The sequence below is a fragment of the Falco biarmicus genome, chromosome 8, assembly GCF_023638135.1.
Source record: "Falco biarmicus isolate bFalBia1 chromosome 8, bFalBia1.pri, whole genome shotgun sequence".
In the NCBI taxonomy this organism is placed as follows: Eukaryota; Metazoa; Chordata; class Aves; order Falconiformes; family Falconidae; genus Falco; species Falco biarmicus.
This window is the reverse complement of record NC_079295.1, coordinates 61,478,319-61,495,763: the sequence shown is the minus strand read 5'-3', so window position 1 is coordinate 61,495,763 and position 17,445 is coordinate 61,478,319. Positions and strand designations below refer to the sequence as shown.

At 41.4% G+C, this 17,445-nt stretch overlaps 1 protein-coding gene across 1 annotated transcript in view; it reads left to right on the top strand.

The window, feature by feature from the left end:
* SPOCK1 (SPARC (osteonectin), cwcv and kazal like domains proteoglycan 1) overlaps positions 1-17,445 on the top strand; it is a 324,674-nt gene that overhangs the window by 211,406 nt on the left and 95,823 nt on the right. The window contains exon 5 of the mRNA XM_056350365.1: positions 9,201-9,333. Coding sequence (XP_056206340.1) covers positions 9,201-9,333 — 133 coding nt within the window. The remainder of the gene's footprint in view (positions 1-9,200; positions 9,334-17,445) is intronic.

Below are 17,445 nucleotides of genomic sequence, written 5' to 3'. Positions count from 1 at the left end.
TGTAACTAGAAGTGGGAGCTGTAGCAGGGAAATGGTGGAAAATAACTGCTCTGCCAGATTTGGTGAAAACAATTTTGAATCTGTCTAATTGCATAAAACAGGGTATACTGAGGATCAGTTTTCCTCCCCAACCAAATGTGACAGCTCAAATTAATCTCATATGTCATCAGCAATTCAGCTTCCTCAGAGATCTTGGCAAGCTCTGCCGGCAGGAGGAGGCAGACCTGATCAATACAGTATTTTGATATCAAAATAATCAGATCCTGGGCAGAGAAAAGGTATCTTTATCCTCTTAAAAAGTATTCAGGGAAAAAAAAAAAAACCATGCAGGCTGTCACAGAAGGAAGAAAAGAAAGCCAATGCCAACAAAAGTATTAAATTTGCTGCACACCTTCACCTTTAAGCACTCTGTGCCAAGTTACAGCGTCTCTGACAGCATGCAAAAATCCAGGGTTCAGAAGTGGCCACTGAAGATTGCTATAAACTGAGGACTGGTAGAAAAGATTTCAGCTTTAATTATGAACTTCCTGCTATCTCCCCTCCTCCTTTGAAATTCAAGGCACTTCATTTTACTTTTGCATAGTTTGGTGTCTGAGATTCCTTTTTATGTTAATATAAAAATAACGATGAAAAGGCAAATAATTCTCTTATGAAAATTCATGAGAAGAGGCAGGGTTTAGAAGCTGTGTTATTTATTCAGAAGAGCATAATGACTTTTAAAAACACTGGGATTGTATGTTTGTGTGGATTTTTTGCTTTGTTTCTTTTCTTTTATGTACCTTGCCAGTTTTCATATCTATGCCGCTGTGGAGCATATGTATTAGGTCTAAAACTTGCAAATCATTAAGAAGTTAGATTAAATAATAAACTGCCTGTAAGCACAATAATCTATTAGCTAAGGATGTAAGTGGACCTTCCAAACACCATTTTTATATATTAAAGTGGCCAAGGGCAGAAATCCATGTGCTCCTCTAATGACCTTAATAAACAATCTTAGCATTTTTAGTCCAGGAATAAATAAGGCAGGTATTAACATCTGAGATGGATACTTGTACTGAGAGATCCTGATATTGTGCAGAACAAGTTCTCTGGGGAGTTTAGCAGCATCCATATTTAAAGCCATATTAGAGCTGTTCAGACACAGCCCCTGCTGCTCTTTGAGCAGCATCTCTCAAATAGATGCATTTGGAGGATTCTCTGACTCAGTGTTGCTGGATCTCAGAAATTACCCGCAGCAGTTGTATCGAACCACTGAGTCTAACAGGCTACAGTTTTTCTGTCCCTCTGGGTCCTCAGAATCTATGTCAGCTTTCCCAAGTCCTCTGTTCCTTTAAAACACATAAGAAAGTAAAAAATAAAAAGATTCCTTCATCTTGCAGAACCAATAACCTTGAGCACCCTGGGCCCTGAGACACTTCATTCTCTTTCAAGAGCCGGTTGCTAGCTGGACCTAGTAGGGTCCATGCAAGAATCTTCAGGGCATTTTCCCTGCAAGGTGCGTCGGGATTTTACTTTGCAAAACATGTTGCTGTAACAGAACTCTCAGCCTTCCCTGTACCTAGCTGACAAGTTCCTCTTGGTGCTTGTTTCCCCCATGATTATTTTTGTACTGCCTAATTGTTGGTAAGAAATAGAGGCTTGACTCTTCCCTGGCAATTCCTCTTTGCTTGGAAATACCTATTTTTCATTGTATTGGAATGACACCTGATAGACTTTCACCTCAACAGTCGAGATTTTCCTTTTCACTCTTCCCTGAATTTTTCTTGTCCAACTGTCTTCTGGGTACAGCCTGCTTTCTGAGAATAGGCCAGCAACGGACAGATTTAATTCCCAATATAATCTCATTGGTGTCATTGTTTGAAAGAACAGCAAGTGAGTATCCATTTACTGTGAGAGAAAGTCCTGAGCAGGTCTAATTCTGCCAGAAGGGTCCCCAGTCACCACCATGTCCCATTAAGGATGTTTGCACATCTACCAAAGTACAGTGAGTAGAGGTCTTTTATTTCTTATGGCTCTTTTAAGCCAGATCTGCTGGGAAGCAGATATGAAGGCAGCAAGAGAAAGTAATCAACAGCATTAGCACAATCAGATAGTTGGAATTATTTCATTGAATAATGAAGCCAAAGAAAGAGGTAGTATGTAAGTCCAGTGGGATGATGCTGAAATGCAAGGCAACTCTGCATGTTATTATTCTTTGTTTGTGAAGGTGTACATTCCCGATAGAAAAATTACTCTAATCATATGTCTGTTCTCATTTTACAGTGTTTGTATCACATAAGGAGTCTAATTCAAAAGCATCGTACTTTTTTTTTTTTTTTTTTTCCTCCTCAAGGTAATATGTGCAGTCTGTTTTCTTCACATAGCTTGACTGGTAGTGGCTCAAGGTATATACAGCTCTTGTGGAAAGTATGAAAGGTTGTAGAAATGAGGCCAAACTAATAAACAGAATTCAACAATGATACAAAGAGAAAAAAAAGAGTGTTGCCATTTATACTGGGAAATTTCAGCTGTCATTCTTTTCCTCAAGAACAAGAGAAACAGCTTATGCAAAGGAGAGATAGGAATAGCCAGGCACTGCTGGGTTTATCTCTAGTGTGATAAGCTTCCTTCAGGGAGGCAAGAATGAACTGTGCACAAGGCATAAAGAAGGTACCGGCAGTACATTTTAAACTCTTTCCATAATGAGTTGTTCCAGCTTCAGGACAACATTGAAGTTTGCTCTGTCAGAGCTCCTCCAGCTTCCCGGGAAGCACGGATACTCGGTACCCACTTTGGTGCACTGAAATCTTTAATCTTTATTTCAGTAGAGCTTGATTGATAAGTCATTGCATGTGATATACAGCATTTTGGTTTGATATCAGGGCTACAAAGAAAGAAAAGTGGATGAAGTTAATCGTAATCTTGAGGAATGTCTCCATGTGAGCTGTGATTGGGAAGTAATGTTCACAACTGGCAGTTGCCTGAAGAGAAGGTTATATGGAGAACCCTTGCAGTAGCTCACCTCCAGCCTGCCTCCAGGGAGCCTGCAAACCCTGAGGGTGGTGAGATCCCTTTTGCTGCATGGAAGTGGTCTCTGGAAAGGGCCACTGGGAAGAGATGGTCTTTCATGCCATCAGCCCATCTAGGACCAGAGCTCTGAGGGCTTTCAGGCTTCTGGCTTTAGAGCAGAAGAAATGGGAACAAGAGTTTCTGTCCCTGTAGCACTTTACGTGTCAAGGCATCTGCAAAGCCCCAACCTTGGGACCTCAAGGTCACTTGCAGCCCGAGATAAACTGGCACACCACCATCTAGACCTCCAGTAGTTATGTCATTGAAAGTTCAGGAACACCAATTTATCTCCATGAAATAGTTTGTTGGGTTTCTTTTTCAGGTAATTAAGTAATTTTGTAATTAAGGCGTATTTTATACAATAAATAAAATTCCTGACCAGCTCAGTACTATGCAGATAGGACCTGAAGTAAGTAGTTGTATTATTTTAGGCAGCAGAAACAGAGAGGTGAGAGTTGCAAGTAATTTGCAACATGTATTGAACCAAATTCTATGCTTGTGTAAGGTCACCAAAACAGTGACTACAAGAGGAGACAGTACCAATCTCTCTGTTTTGTTTCCCTGACACTTTCTGTCAGAAGAAACTGTGTAACTTGTATGTTGGGGTCTTTTTGGAAAACTTCCTGCCGTTTATTTGCAGCAGACCTTTGAAAATCCATCTGACAAAAACTCCTCTGGGTAAAGAAGTGTCTTTTTCTTGTCCAAGAAAATTACTAAATAGGTTCCAAAGTCCTAAAGAGGAACCTCTACTTACTGTCTCCCTCCTCCCAAAACTTTGGCAGGAGTTTCAAAATAATAGCTTGTCAACTTGTATCCAATGGAGCCTGATTTGTAATTGCACGAAACCCATGAAAGCTTAATCTGCTGATTTAATGTATGTGTATTTGGGAATAACTAGCCTTGAAGAGGAGTAATGTATATTTTCTTCTGAATTCTAGTGCATCTTATATCTTTACTAATACTGAAGTTCATTTACAGCTTCAATTGAATTTGCACTTGGTCGATCAAATATAACTACATCAAAGCACTGAATTGGTCTTGTTTATAGAATATGTTGATATTTTGGCTGTTTCTAGTCTGCAGTGATAAGACAAATATTAATCGAAACAAAAAAAAGTTAATATATTTTCCATTTTAAATTATACTGTAATTTTTCAATTGTTTTCCTGAGTTATAGTCATTAGCTTATGTGGCAATATTATACAGCTTGTTAAAATACAGTATGCCCATGTTGTCTGATAACCTGTTGTCTCAAAATTGAACACTGATTGATACTCTCAATTTGCACATTCTATATCAAATTTACAAGGTCCCATTTTTAATTTCATATCTTTATAGACCACCTAATCATATCGTACTATATTCACCACAGCTTCACCTAGAGATTCCATCAACAAGAGAAATTAGCTGCAGAGCAGGCTAACAGATCATTGTCTTCTCAATAAGTAAATTAATTAAAATCTATCAATTAGTTCAGTAAATGGCAAGAAAATGAATTGTCTGCAATAGTTTGGAATTAAGTATTGAGTGAAACTTAAGTGTATCCATTTCATAACCACTCTCACTTCCTATATTGTGGTTGTGATGCTCTTTGGCGATGCCCTCCAGGTTTCACACTAAAAGAGAAATTATTCCCTTTTAAAAATGCTACTTTACAATACTTTAAAATTTCAGTTTTTCCAAGAGTATTTCAAGGCAACTGAAAATGAAAGAATTCATAGTTCTAGGACCTGCATAAAATTTAAAATTAAATGGAAACAAATTGTAAATGTAAATAAACAAAACATCACCTTTGTGAAAGTGACTTTATTTCGGCCTCCGCCTTTGCCAGAGGTTGTTTCCATATGTGCTGTTCTGTGCTGTGCTGGAGAGAATCGTTATAAGCAAAGATGCAGAGATCCCTGACAGCACAGCCCGCATCACCCGCTCGGAGGGCAGGTCAGGAATTAAGGCTGTGGGTGGTTTTGAAAAACTGTGACTCAGTGTGTGAAGTGTTGTTTGAGGCATTGGGTTTGATGGCCTTGTGCTGAACAAAGGCAGGGTCCAGCCCCCCGGCAGGCCGCGTCTGGGCCAGCAGCAGCCCGAGCCACCAGCCAGGTGGGAAGGGGCTGAGTGATTGCCACCCCTGGGGCTGCCAGCTGCACCCGTCAGCTCTCACCAGGGTGCACCTGGGGGTGTGAAAACCTTGGGTGGAGCCAGCTTCCCTGGAGCTCCTGAGGTCCTGTTCCAGTAAAGCTCTGTGCTGGGGGCGGGCAGGTGCTGCTGGCAGGGGGGCGGGCAGCACGGTGTGCCTGGCCATGGCTAGCACCTTCGTCCAGCTGGCTGATGGCATCCAGCAGCCCTGCAGCATCCTCCCCGTTCCTCTGCGAGCAGAACGGCTGTAGTCTCCCTGTATTCTCACAGTATGTGGTAAGTAGTATGTCTGCGTAATGAGTAATGAAGTTGACTCAGTGTATGTTCTCCCTGCGTTGAACTGGGAGTGTTTTAAACCGCTAAAATTTCTTTATGCATTAAAATGTTAAGAGGCTGAATCCTGCAGAACTTAACTACTCCTTAAATCTTATGCCTTTTGGGGTGTCGGTTCACCAGTCTGAAAAGCAAAAGCAGGCAGGGTTTGCCTGTAAGTCTTAATACTTGAGCAAGACATTCATGTCTGTTGGCTTTTGGAATATTGGAAGTACTCAGCCCTCTTGTCCTGATAAACGTGGCAGACTTTTACCTCAGTGGGGAGTTTCTAGTTTGTTCTTTCTGCACAGTTGTTATTTTCTATCGATTTGTAGTAGACCCTTTCAACTCTGAGCCTTAAAGTTGGTTAAATTGTCGGGGGGGGGGGGGGGGGGGGGAAGGGCCTAATTTGCTTTGGCCTGGCTTGCTCCTGATGTATTTATTCTAAAACAAGATGATTAGCATAGCAAAACATGTTCCAGGGTATGTGAATGTGCACTTCCATTGAGAAGGGATTTGCTGGCTGGCTGCTTATGGCAGCCAATACCCTCGTCTAGATTTTAATTTGTTTGTTTGGATGTTTGATGTGTTGTTAGGGGTTCTAGGATTGAAAAGCTTCCAAAAGTTTTATCCAGCCTCTCAAAATATCACTCCAGGAAAATGCATGTTTACTTTTGGAAAACAGATGTTCTCCCCGGGAAATAGGTGCTTACCTATATTTTTGGTGGGGTATGGAATCTGGGAATCCAGTTAAAACTTTTAGCTATTGCTTACTTGGCCAAGCTGGCAAAAAATATTTTTTTGCTTTGAATACGGTGGCATTTTGCCCTGTTTTTTCTGACAAAACTGTAGCTTGAATATATTCATTTTTGAAGCCCAGCTTGTTTCTTGCACCCCGGATGGCTGTGCACCACGCTGCTGGCCCTGCGCACATGCAGGTGTTCGGATCGCTGCAGGTTTCTTGCAGCAATCCCCTGCCTTGTTATGCACATCACATGAAGTGCTACTAAAAGTGCTAAATTCTTCTTTTTAAAAGAATAAAGTGCTTGGAGATGTACTCCAATGCGAGTACTTCTTGTTATTTATTGTCTCAAAGAAAGTGATATTTAATTTCCTCTTATTATCAAAAGAAGATCCTGAAGATGAATGTGGGGGAGGAATAGAATAATGTTTCCATCAGCATCTGTAAGTGAAATGCTGCAAATCACGCTCAGGAGAAACCACTTGGGTTCCCAGCTAAGGGGGGGGGCTCCAGTTCCCACACGTGGCTCCAGACCCAAGGCTGTGCGTGTGCTTTTCTGTTCTCAGCAAAGTGAGGGAAAGGGCCACCAGGCTTGATGAGCTGCTGAAATGACTTGAAATGGATAAATTAATTTTATTTTTTTTTTAAAGTGATGGTGGGAGAGTAGAAAACATCATTAGCTCCGGAAGAATCTTCCAATAGAAACTGGCTTTGCAATATGAATCTTAAAGGGACTGAGGCAGGATTAATGAAATTAAGAGCATGGGGGGTGTAAGGCTGTGCAGAGCACCATGTCTGCGATGGACTTTTAAGCTTATAGTGTAAAATGCTTGAATGTAGTTTAGTCCACAAATGCTGTACAGTGTATTTTGTACTTGCCACTCGGAGCCTGACGATCCCGTGATTTGTTAGGCATCACTCTAGCTAAGAACTTCAATCTACATTTAATTTTGATGAGGTGCTCATTAGTTCAGTCGCTCATCTCCATCCTGCATGCTCTGTGGCTAATGGCTGTGATGATGATGGCATAGATCATACACTTCAAGTTTTAACATTTCGTAGCTGTCTTTCTATAATCCTAAAATTTCTTCACAGTAATTTTACGTATAGAGAAGTGTCTGTCTTTTGAGATTGCGGAAATCAAAGTCTATGAAAAGGGAAAAAAGCACAAAGCAAGCATGATCTGTTCTTCAGCCTGCAAAGGAGAGGCACAGAACCTCTCACATCTGTCTCCAGTCTCTGCTCATCAGTATCTACAATACTGTAACCAGATATGTGTCTGACTGAGTTTGTGTGTTTCTAGAAGTGCGGGAGCATAAGTAAAGCGAATAAGGAAATTTTCTTGTCAAGTTAAAAAGACAAAAGAAATGCCAGGAATCAAAACACTTTGAGAAAAATAGGATAATAATTATATTATGGTAACCAAGTATTGTTGGAGGCAAGGGGGCTGCAGAAAAGTCATTTACTCTGGAAAACTTAAATAAATGGTTTGCGCAGAGAGCACATCTGTGGAGTTGTGTTTGGCGGTTTGAAGCCAAGCAACCACCCATCTGCAGCATTTAGCATCTGGCATAATGGTAACTCTGCAAGGCAAAACGCATCTGAAAGAGAGAAAGCTGCTCTCTGCATTAAGAAAACTTCTTCAAAATAACAAGGGAATTTAGTCTTAAATACTGGGCTTCTATTTTCATAGTTTATGATACCATGATTGGATTCCTTCTGTGGACGCAAGCTTCTTAATAGTACTGTTCATCACTGACAAAGGTTAGACTTGAAGAAAACTAGAACTGAGATGAAAGAATAGACTACTTTATTATTTTAGCAGCTGAATGTGTCATTACATCAGAGTCAGTATTGTGTAGCAAATTGCAAGCTGTAGTGAAATTGCTTTAAAAAATATCTGTATATATTTTTCTAAAACTGTGATGAAGTCATTCAGTGGCACATTGAAATGTATTTCTAGCTGAACTGTTATATCATATCTTTTTTCACGGTGGTACAAAAACAGATGGCAGTTATTTTTCTTAACAGTCTCCAGCAAAGCTGATGCGATGCCTTGCCTTCCTTTGTAAATGCTTTCAAGTGAAAGACAAGGACACATGGCCAAAATGAATCTGCATTGTAACATTGGCTTGTGGTTTCTAAAGCAAACTTTTAATCAGCTCACAACAGTGGGCTGGTGATAATTACTTAATGTCCTATCAGTCAAGTAGTTCATTATGACAGGAAAATGAGCTATTAATCGGAATCAATTGCACATATTTTGCAGTAAGTTTTTGGAGCAGCTGTCTTTTTCATAGACATTTTAAGTGCGATAATTGAGTAGTCCATGACTTGAGGACAACTGCAGTCACTCCCGTGGTACAAATGCATTTGTAGATTTGGAGATGCTCTCTGTCACTTCAGAACATTCCCAGGGGGACTGGAATTGATCCGAGGATAACAGCTGTTCAGTAGCTGACCCATAGAGAGTGACCATCGCACATAGCATGACAAAATTGTTCAGTGACTTTTATACATGTTTATAAGTGTAATATAAAATGCAATGTTTTTCAAAGGATTTCGTTTTAAAATTGTCCCTACCTTAACAGTAACTTGGCAACTCTCAAGAGAGAAGGGCTGGTGAAAGTGTCTCTTAAGTATAACCTGATGCTACGTTACTTTGCCTGCTTCACCAGGAGTGCCGTGTAGTTCAACAAAATGCTGTATCCTTAAGTGTAAGTCATTTGTAGTTATAAATCCAAATGAAGCTGCCAAGGATTGTAAATCTAGGGCTGCCTACCAATTTATGACTTTTTAGATTGCCTGCTGTGATGTGCCATAATATAGAAGCATTGTTAGAAGCTATTAATTTACTTGCTTTAAATTAAATCTTGTTGAAAACCCAGTGTTGCCTTATGAAGCTTTCATTCTTCTGTTTTATACAAACATGTTCAAAAAAACCCTGTCGTTTCTTATTTTACAGCCTTCGACAAAAGAAAGGAAACTTGGCCCAGAAGCACTGGACTGCACCAGCTAACATCGTGAAATGCAAGCCCTGCCCCGTGACACACACCAGCGCTGTCTGTGGATCTGATGGACATACATACACTACCAAGGTAGGTTCTGCTTGTGACCTGAAATCCTCTCGGTAGCAGTCGTTCAGGCTGCAGTATGAAGATGAAATAGCGTTCATTAACTAGCAGTATTAAATTCCAGTCTAGTTTAGATTTGGAATATTTTTTTGTGTAAAAAGTGCTGATAAATGTAGGTTTTTACATATCTGACAAACAACAAAACAGAATGACAAATCAGAGTCTTGTGACTTTCATGATTCATGTTTCTGTAAATGATTGATTCTTGCCATTGAAGTAGAACGCTTTCAATGTTGATGATGCAACAGAAAAAATTCATTTGATCAGAGTGGCTTGTTAAGATGAGGATTTTGGGATAAAGATTTGGTCTCCAAATGGTAAAATAACTTGGCAGTATCATCATTCTGTGATAGTTTTTTTTATTATTATTATTTTTTTTCCCCAGACTGCATGTATAACATATTACAATTCATTTAAACCACAGTTTTAATAGGCTTGTGTGCCAGATGCAGCATATATGGTACCATAAAAAAAAATTCCCATAACCCAGTGGGGATAAATTGCCTCATTGTTATATTGAAAATCACCTTAGGGCTTGACTCAATAAAAGAAACTGGCTTCACAACCATTCAGCAGCCCAAATGCCCATTATCAAATAAAGCGTTCCGTGTCTCAGATCCATGTTCCATAAACAGCACTTCAGGTGCTGGAAGCTGTGCTTAGGGAGCCCCCCTAAGGTTTTCTTTTCCTGTAGGCAAGGTAAGGCTTGACAGCCAGTAAAACTACCCTTTAAAATCCAAACAGCCCCCTCAGAATCCATGGAAATAAATTGATTCGGGGGGGGGAAAAAAAGAAGTCTGCTGTGATGTAACAGTGATGATGATATTGCAGCTACATTATCTTCTCAGCTGGGTGGCTTTAATTATTCATCCATTAATGGACACAAATATTAAAATGCTGCCATGGCTAATTCATTCAAGCCCCTCTTCTGTTCTGGCTGAAGGATTTGCACGGCCAAAGGAGCACATCAGCAGACACTTTCTCATCTTTGCACACATAGGCTGCAGAAAAAGGGCTCCAAATTGCATGTTAAACAAGCTACTCTTTAATACTCTCTAGGAGTGTGTAATGCAGTAATTTATCATTGGTATTTAGGATTAAAATTGGGCTCGCTTTGAAAACAACTTTTTCTGTCTGAACTCTTGAGAGTATATAATCTGTAGTAAATAGTTTTCATTGCATATTCTGTCATCCTATTGAGTTCATTTCTGTGCATCTTACCTGCATCTCTGTTAGTCTTTTTTTTTCCCCACCTTCTGTATTTCTTACCATAAGATCCAAATGTTTTTTCACCAGAAATTCTGCCACTGTCATAAATTCACCAAACTATTGTGAATATGATAGGAACTTGACAGCTCTAATGAAGACAGTAAACGACCCTGTAGCTGACATGCTTGCCCATCAAAGGCATACCTCTCAGAAGTTGCCTGTGAGTGGTTTGGTTTCTTTTTTAAAGGAGAATTTAAAAAGATTCATTCTGAAGTAACTTTGTCTCATCTTCATTACTGTGCTCCTGTCCTAGCAATTGAAAATTACAGCATCTTGTTGGTGTCTCACCAGCAGCAACTTCTTTTCCACAAATTTTGTGCATGTTCTCTACCGCTGCCTTGGGAAGGCAGGGTTTCATTGCTTCTTGAGTACTGTTTGACAGGAGTGATTGCTTGTCCCATGGCACATTTGTAGCTGTTTTTTCTAAATTTGTTTTTTTGATTGAAGGCTCTTCCAGTCTCATGCTGATGGGTAATCTTTCTGTAATACCCAGTCCTGGTGACAGGATACGTGTCTGCTTAATCTTTATGCAATAGTGAGAAGATGCTTATAGCGATACTGTCGTTCTTTGCTGTATACAGTTGTATTGGGTTTGCATGGCAAGGTTTGGGTAGCGGGGCGCTACAGGGGCAGGGGGCAGCTTCTGTGAGAACCTGCCTCCATGTCCCACGGAGCCAATGTCAGCTGGCTTCCAGCTGGATCTGCTGCTGGCCACCTCCGAGCCCATCAGCAATGGTGGTAGCACCACTGGGGTAACATATTTAAGAAGGGAAACAAAATCTGCACAACAAATTGCAGCCAGAGAAGCAGGCTGTACCCTCAGCCCAGGGCGGTTAGTGGTGGGGCAGTTGCCCACCTGCAGCCCAGGGCGGTTAGTGGTGGGGCAGTTGCCCACCTGCAGCCCAGGGCGGTTAGTGGTGGGGCAGTTGCCCACCTGCAGCCCAGGGCGGTTAGTGGTGGGGCAGTTGCCCACCTGCAGCCCAGGGCGGTTAGTGGTGGGGCAGTTGCCCACCTGCAGCCCAGGGCGGTTAGTGGTGGGGCAGTTGCCCACCTGCAGCCCAGGGCGGTTAGTGGTGGGGCAGTTGCCCACCTGCAGCCCAGGGAGGACCCCGCGCCAGAGCAGGAGGTGCCTGAAGGAGGCTGTGACCTGTGGGAAGCCCCTGCTGAAGCAGGTTTGCTGGCAGGACTTGTGACCCCATGGAAAACCCAGGCTGGAGCAGTCTGTTCTGAAGGACTGCACCCCGTGGGAGGGACCCACGCTGGGGCAGCTCATGGTGGGGCTGTGGAGCCCTCCCTGCGGTGCTGGGGTGGCTGGGACAGCTGCAATGGACTGACCACAGCCCTGGCGGAGAGGGGGAGAAACAGAGTGAAGTTGAGTCGGGGGGGGAAGGTTGGTTGAAGTTTTGAGTTTTAGTTCTCATTACCCTGCTCTGATTTGAATGCAATAAATTAAACTGTTTTTTCCCCAAGTCAAGTCCATTTTGCCCGTGATGGTAATTGCTGAGTGATCTCCCTGTCCTTGACTCGACCCACCAGCCTTTCATTAACTTTGCTCTCCCCTGCCTGGTTGAGGAGGGGGGTGATGGAGCACCCTGGGTGGGCACCCGGCAGCCAGCCAGGGTCGACCCACCACAGTCCTTGTTGGTATTCTCACTCCTCGGTACGCTGTAAATCTGTGAGTGGGCTATTATGCTGACCTGTAGAATGTCATTGTCTCTCTACAACTTCTAAAAGCTCTGCTTTGTTGATTTTCCCCCTGCCTCCTGACAAATTTTGGTAAATGAGCTGAAAATACTTTAGGCAGAGCATTAAAATGAAACGGTGTATTGTAACGTCCTAACAAATAACATTTTTATGGTCAGTGATGGTCGTGGGTTTCTGGTTTCTTTTATGAACAGAATACAACTGCTCCCCTCAAATTTGCCATTATTTTCACTAGGCAATGTGATCCCTCTTTTCTTGCTGTTAAGTCACTAAAATAAAAGCTTTGCTTTGGTAATTTTCTTTCCTATGCTGTGCTCTTGGCCAGTATTATTGTTGGCACTGCAGTGCTGGCATGTTCTAGTATTGACCGTGAAAATGCAAAAAGGTGAACGTTGGAGTGTGGGCAAATACCACGCTGCTTTGCATTTGTCTGTATTCCTATCTGGCTCTGCATCAGCTGCTTTGTGAACGTGTAATGATGTGCTGGGCAACTGAAAGGATTCTTGCTAAGCTTGTAAACAAAAGATGGAGAGTAGCTGCTGTATCTCAGGAGGGGAAAGAGTCTTCTGAAATTGTGTACTGGCCATCCACTCACATAGGCTGACGGGCAGTGGACACGTACACACCTGCGTTTTGATCCATCCTGGCTCGGTTTGATTTTTGGGGGTTGCTGGGGGGGGCAGGAGGCAGCGTTTGAGCTTACAGTTGGTGACCTGGCACAGCAGCATCAAAGTGTTGCGCTGGTGGCCGGGGGCCGTTCAACCCCTCAGCAGTGCTGGTACTGCAGGTTGCGCTTTCCATGCTTTGAACTGTTAGCTGAGGTGAAAATGAATGAGAAGGAAATGATATGACAGAAATTATGACTGACTGATAAAATACAGGTGAAATTTGGGTGTCAGTAAATCCACAATAATTGCATTAATGGGAAATAATGAAACCTGCACATCACAGGCTCTCATTTAGCCACTTGATCTCATAATACTTTTGGCTGTTTCAGAAAAATTGTAATGATCACCACCATGCAAAAATGCAAATAAAGTTTAAAAAGGGCTTGGGAACAAGCACAAAACATTATTACACTTCTCTGCAAATGCCTGGACTTCTCATTGCCTTCGGTTATCATCACTCTGTCTCAAGGCTGGCATGGTAGAACTAGGAGGTGCTCAGAGAAGGGCAGTGATGGCTGTCAGAGGTGTGGAACCTGCGAGGAGAGGCAAAATTAACTAGAACACTACAGCATGATTTTGCATGACATCGTGCCTAAAATTGGAAAAGGAATGTTGTACTTCCTAATTATAAGGCAATGGTTTCAAAACAGAGAGAGTGTTTTTATTTTTTCAGCTTAGAATAAAATTGTGACATTCCCTGCAGCACAGTGTTGGGCAGGTCAAAGATACAAGTGGGGTTTATATCAGTCCATGGAGAATGGAACCTCTGCAGCTGCCAAACCTGCAGCACACTGACTCTCGAAGCCAGTGGTGGCCAGAAGCTGGGATGATTGGTGTGGTCCAGCAGGACTGATTTGTTCTGTTTCTAATTTGCTCACTCTTACTCGTTTATAGCTTTCTTACTTTTAAGGGTCTTCCACGTGGCAGGGTATTAGGCTGAGGGATCAAGGGGCTGGACTAATGGGATTCTTATGCAAAAGTGGAGATATCCGTATCTTTAGATAAGGCAAGCTGATAATGGAGCAGACATACTGCTCTTTAAGAAAGGAGAGTATTCCTTTTCCATTTCAACTTTGCTTGGGTTGAAATTTCTTTCTTAGCAGGTCCTGAGTATTCCTTGTATCATTGCTTGGCATTTTGAGGTTTTTACTCCTTCAAAGTTCAGTTTCAGGCCTTAAAGCAAAATGAAGACTTCAGAACTTGATCTGGAATGATGTTTAGCAGAGCTTGAGGAATCCGGAGGACTTTGATTTGTTCTCTTTTTATGAAAACTTCAAGAAATCTTTTAAGGTTTCAGTTGCAGGAAAGTAATATGAAATGCATTTTTTAGTTGTTGTTCTTTTAAATGATGTCTTGGTCATTCCTGACTGGATAATACAGTCTTCCACTCATAAAGGCTCTATGGCAAGACAGCAAAAGCATTATCATCTTGCTGGTTTGCACTGTTTGATAATCCTCAAACTGTTACGCTCTTTGTTCTAGTGCTTTCTGCAGAGACTGCATTTGGAAAGAAAGCATTTTGCTTCTGTTAATTATAGTGCTGGTGATTCTGGGAACTGACTGTGCCATCCACCTCGATTATAAGAGATTAGTATTCTCTGAAGGCAGCCTTTTGCAGAGCAGCAGAGGAAACGTTACTGGCCCAGCAGAAATATGAGCTATGTGGCGTATTCTTGAAGGCCATAACTGCAATGTGCTGTTATGCCTGAATGTCTCTGGTGACGCTCAGTAACTGGGACTGTGGGTGGAAAAAGGGGGAAACGGAATCATGGATCCTCACTCCGGCAAACATGGTGCATTAACAGCAGGTCCAAGCATCCTCAGGAAGTCAGTGCAGCAGACTTTCTGGAGTTTTTTTAACCGAATTACTTTTCTTCAAAACCAACTTTATTTTTTAGTTCATGAGTTTTTCCTCGTGAAGAAAGATATTGCAGTCCTAGAGGCAAGATTTCATGATAAAACTGGGGGGATTGATCCAGCCCAAAGCACTCCATAATACAAGGGTCATAGGAGGGGAAAAAAAAAAAAGTAAACCATAAACCACCACATTTAAGCTTGCTGGTCGGTTTAGATGGAGGCTTAGGATTTTTAACTTGGTCTCTCAGTTCTGCCAAATACATAGAAGCCTTCAGCCTCTCAACTAATTTATTGAGGGCTAGTCAAAGGAATCTTTTTATCTCTTTCAAATTCCATTGGAAAATATTCAAAGGTGTTGATTTCCAACACAAAGGCAAAGAGGAAAATGTTGAAAATCATGAGAAGTCTATGTCCAGATCCTGTGCTACAAGGGGTTTATGTGTCACCTAAACTATCACAATAGGAGACACAGTGTACTGAGTGCTTTGATGGATCTTAAGTTGATTTAGCTTTGTGTGTGGGAGTTGTACTGCCTGAAAAACCTTACCACTGTTCACACTTTAAACCTTTCTGGTTCTTTTTCTGGACTGTCTTCAAAGCTTGTCTCCACTGCTGATCGGGGTTTTTTCGTTTGCTTCGCAGAAGTGCTAAAGTTGAAGGGGGTGAAGGTGTTTGGCTGTGGTGACAAACGATTTCTTCTGAGCGATGGGATTCTTTAGTCACACCAATAATTCAGTGTTTGTGCGTGACAGGATTTGAACACAGATGTGGCCTGTATCAACTCAGTCCTCATACCCTGTTTCCAGCAATTGTTCCAGGCGTTTTTTTGAACTTGCATAATTTTGTTATATTTCTGGAAACTTTAGAAACTCTTATCACCCTTTCCTGTTAACTTTGATCTCTATGGGCTTTACATTTGCCAAAAATATCACTGAGTCTCTAGTTACTGCTTGAAATGCAAATGTTTTTAAATGCGTACTCTCTCTCCTATATTCTAAACTTTGAAAAGAGAAATTGCTGTTTCTTGGGCATAACAGCTCTATTTAATGCTCTGATGTATTGTGCTTTGTGTTAAAGCACTTCCATAGTATATTGCAGTCAGAGTTTTCAAAGCTCCTGAAAGTGCTAATGAATTAAGCTTACAAGGTAAGTAAGCCCTGCAAAGTGCGCTGTGTAATTAGTTAATGTTTTTTGTCATCAACACATTAAAAAGAATAACTCTGTAGCTGTCAGTTTTACAGCAAGTTTAATTAAACTAGTTAATAAAGCAATTACCTGAACATGAGGATGACTGCACTTAACTAATCAGAAAATGAAAATAAGGATGATCTTAAATTACAAAACATACCACCTCAATGACTAATGGTCCCTTCAAAGATGGAAAGGTACATTGGTATAATTATCATTCTTCTAATTAGGTACATTGTTGTTCTGCAAATTTTAATTAAATCATTACAAACTAATTAAGTCCATGATCATGTCTCTTTTTGTTTGGAAATGGAAAAATCACCTCCTGTTGCCATAACATTAGATAACAAATTTGATATTGAGGGATGTACCAGAGAAATGATTTTCCAACAATCTTAAAACAGGAGAGAAAAATAATGACCAAAATAGACACTATTAGTTAAATGTGTGCAATGGGAAGGCTGCTATGTTTAATTAGGAGACTGTATTGAGAAGCACAATTAACTAATATTTGTTAAAGTGTCCAAGTGCTGAGTAATTAGTGCAACATGGTTTGGCTTTTCATAATGCAGCTGTTGGGTGGATTACCTGTCCTCTAGGTGTGGGGTCCTGTTGCCCAGCTGCGCCTTTGCACCCCTTTCCCTCTCCGTGTTTTGTCTAACGGGTGACTCAGCCTTTCCTGATGGAAAACAAGATGCTCAGCAGAGGTTTAGCAAGTGTTAAGGCCTGGCCTGGCCTCAGATGCACAGTTGAATTAAAAACGTGTTAACTTCTAACTTTGGTTTGGTTTTTTAAGGGAAAATTAAGGAAAAGGGAGAGGGAGAAGACAGGAAGAGTAAGAAAAGGTAGGATATGGTTAAAGAAATGTATGGATAAGAAAATTGTCATCCTTATGCATCTGCTCCCTCACAAAGTTTGAAGATTGTTGGTGGGAGGTACAAGAATAAATTATTGTTTCCTCTCCAACTTTTCTTTTTCTTCATCATCTTCTCTTTAATGTAGGAGCTCAGCTCTCCGCTCTAGGTGCAGCGTTCAGGCCTGACGCGGTCTGTCGTGGCTGGGACCTATACGTGGCAGATCCCATACATTACCCGTTTCTTCCACAGACCGATGTTGTGATGCTGGGCAATTTGCATTTTCCTCATTTCCGGTGTGGAAAGAGCTGGACTGTCCCTTAATAAAATACCAGGATTGCTACGCTGAAGTCATGATGCAAAAAGCATGCATGGTTTAGGGGTTGGGGCAGTGTGATGTTTGTGTAAACCAAATGTGTCTGTGTAAGACATAACAGCTCCGATGTCATGTGTAAGACACCACTGCTCGGATTCCTGGAGTTTTCTGATCAAGCTGGTCAGGTTTTTTAATGGAGTATTCAAATATCTTTTTGTGG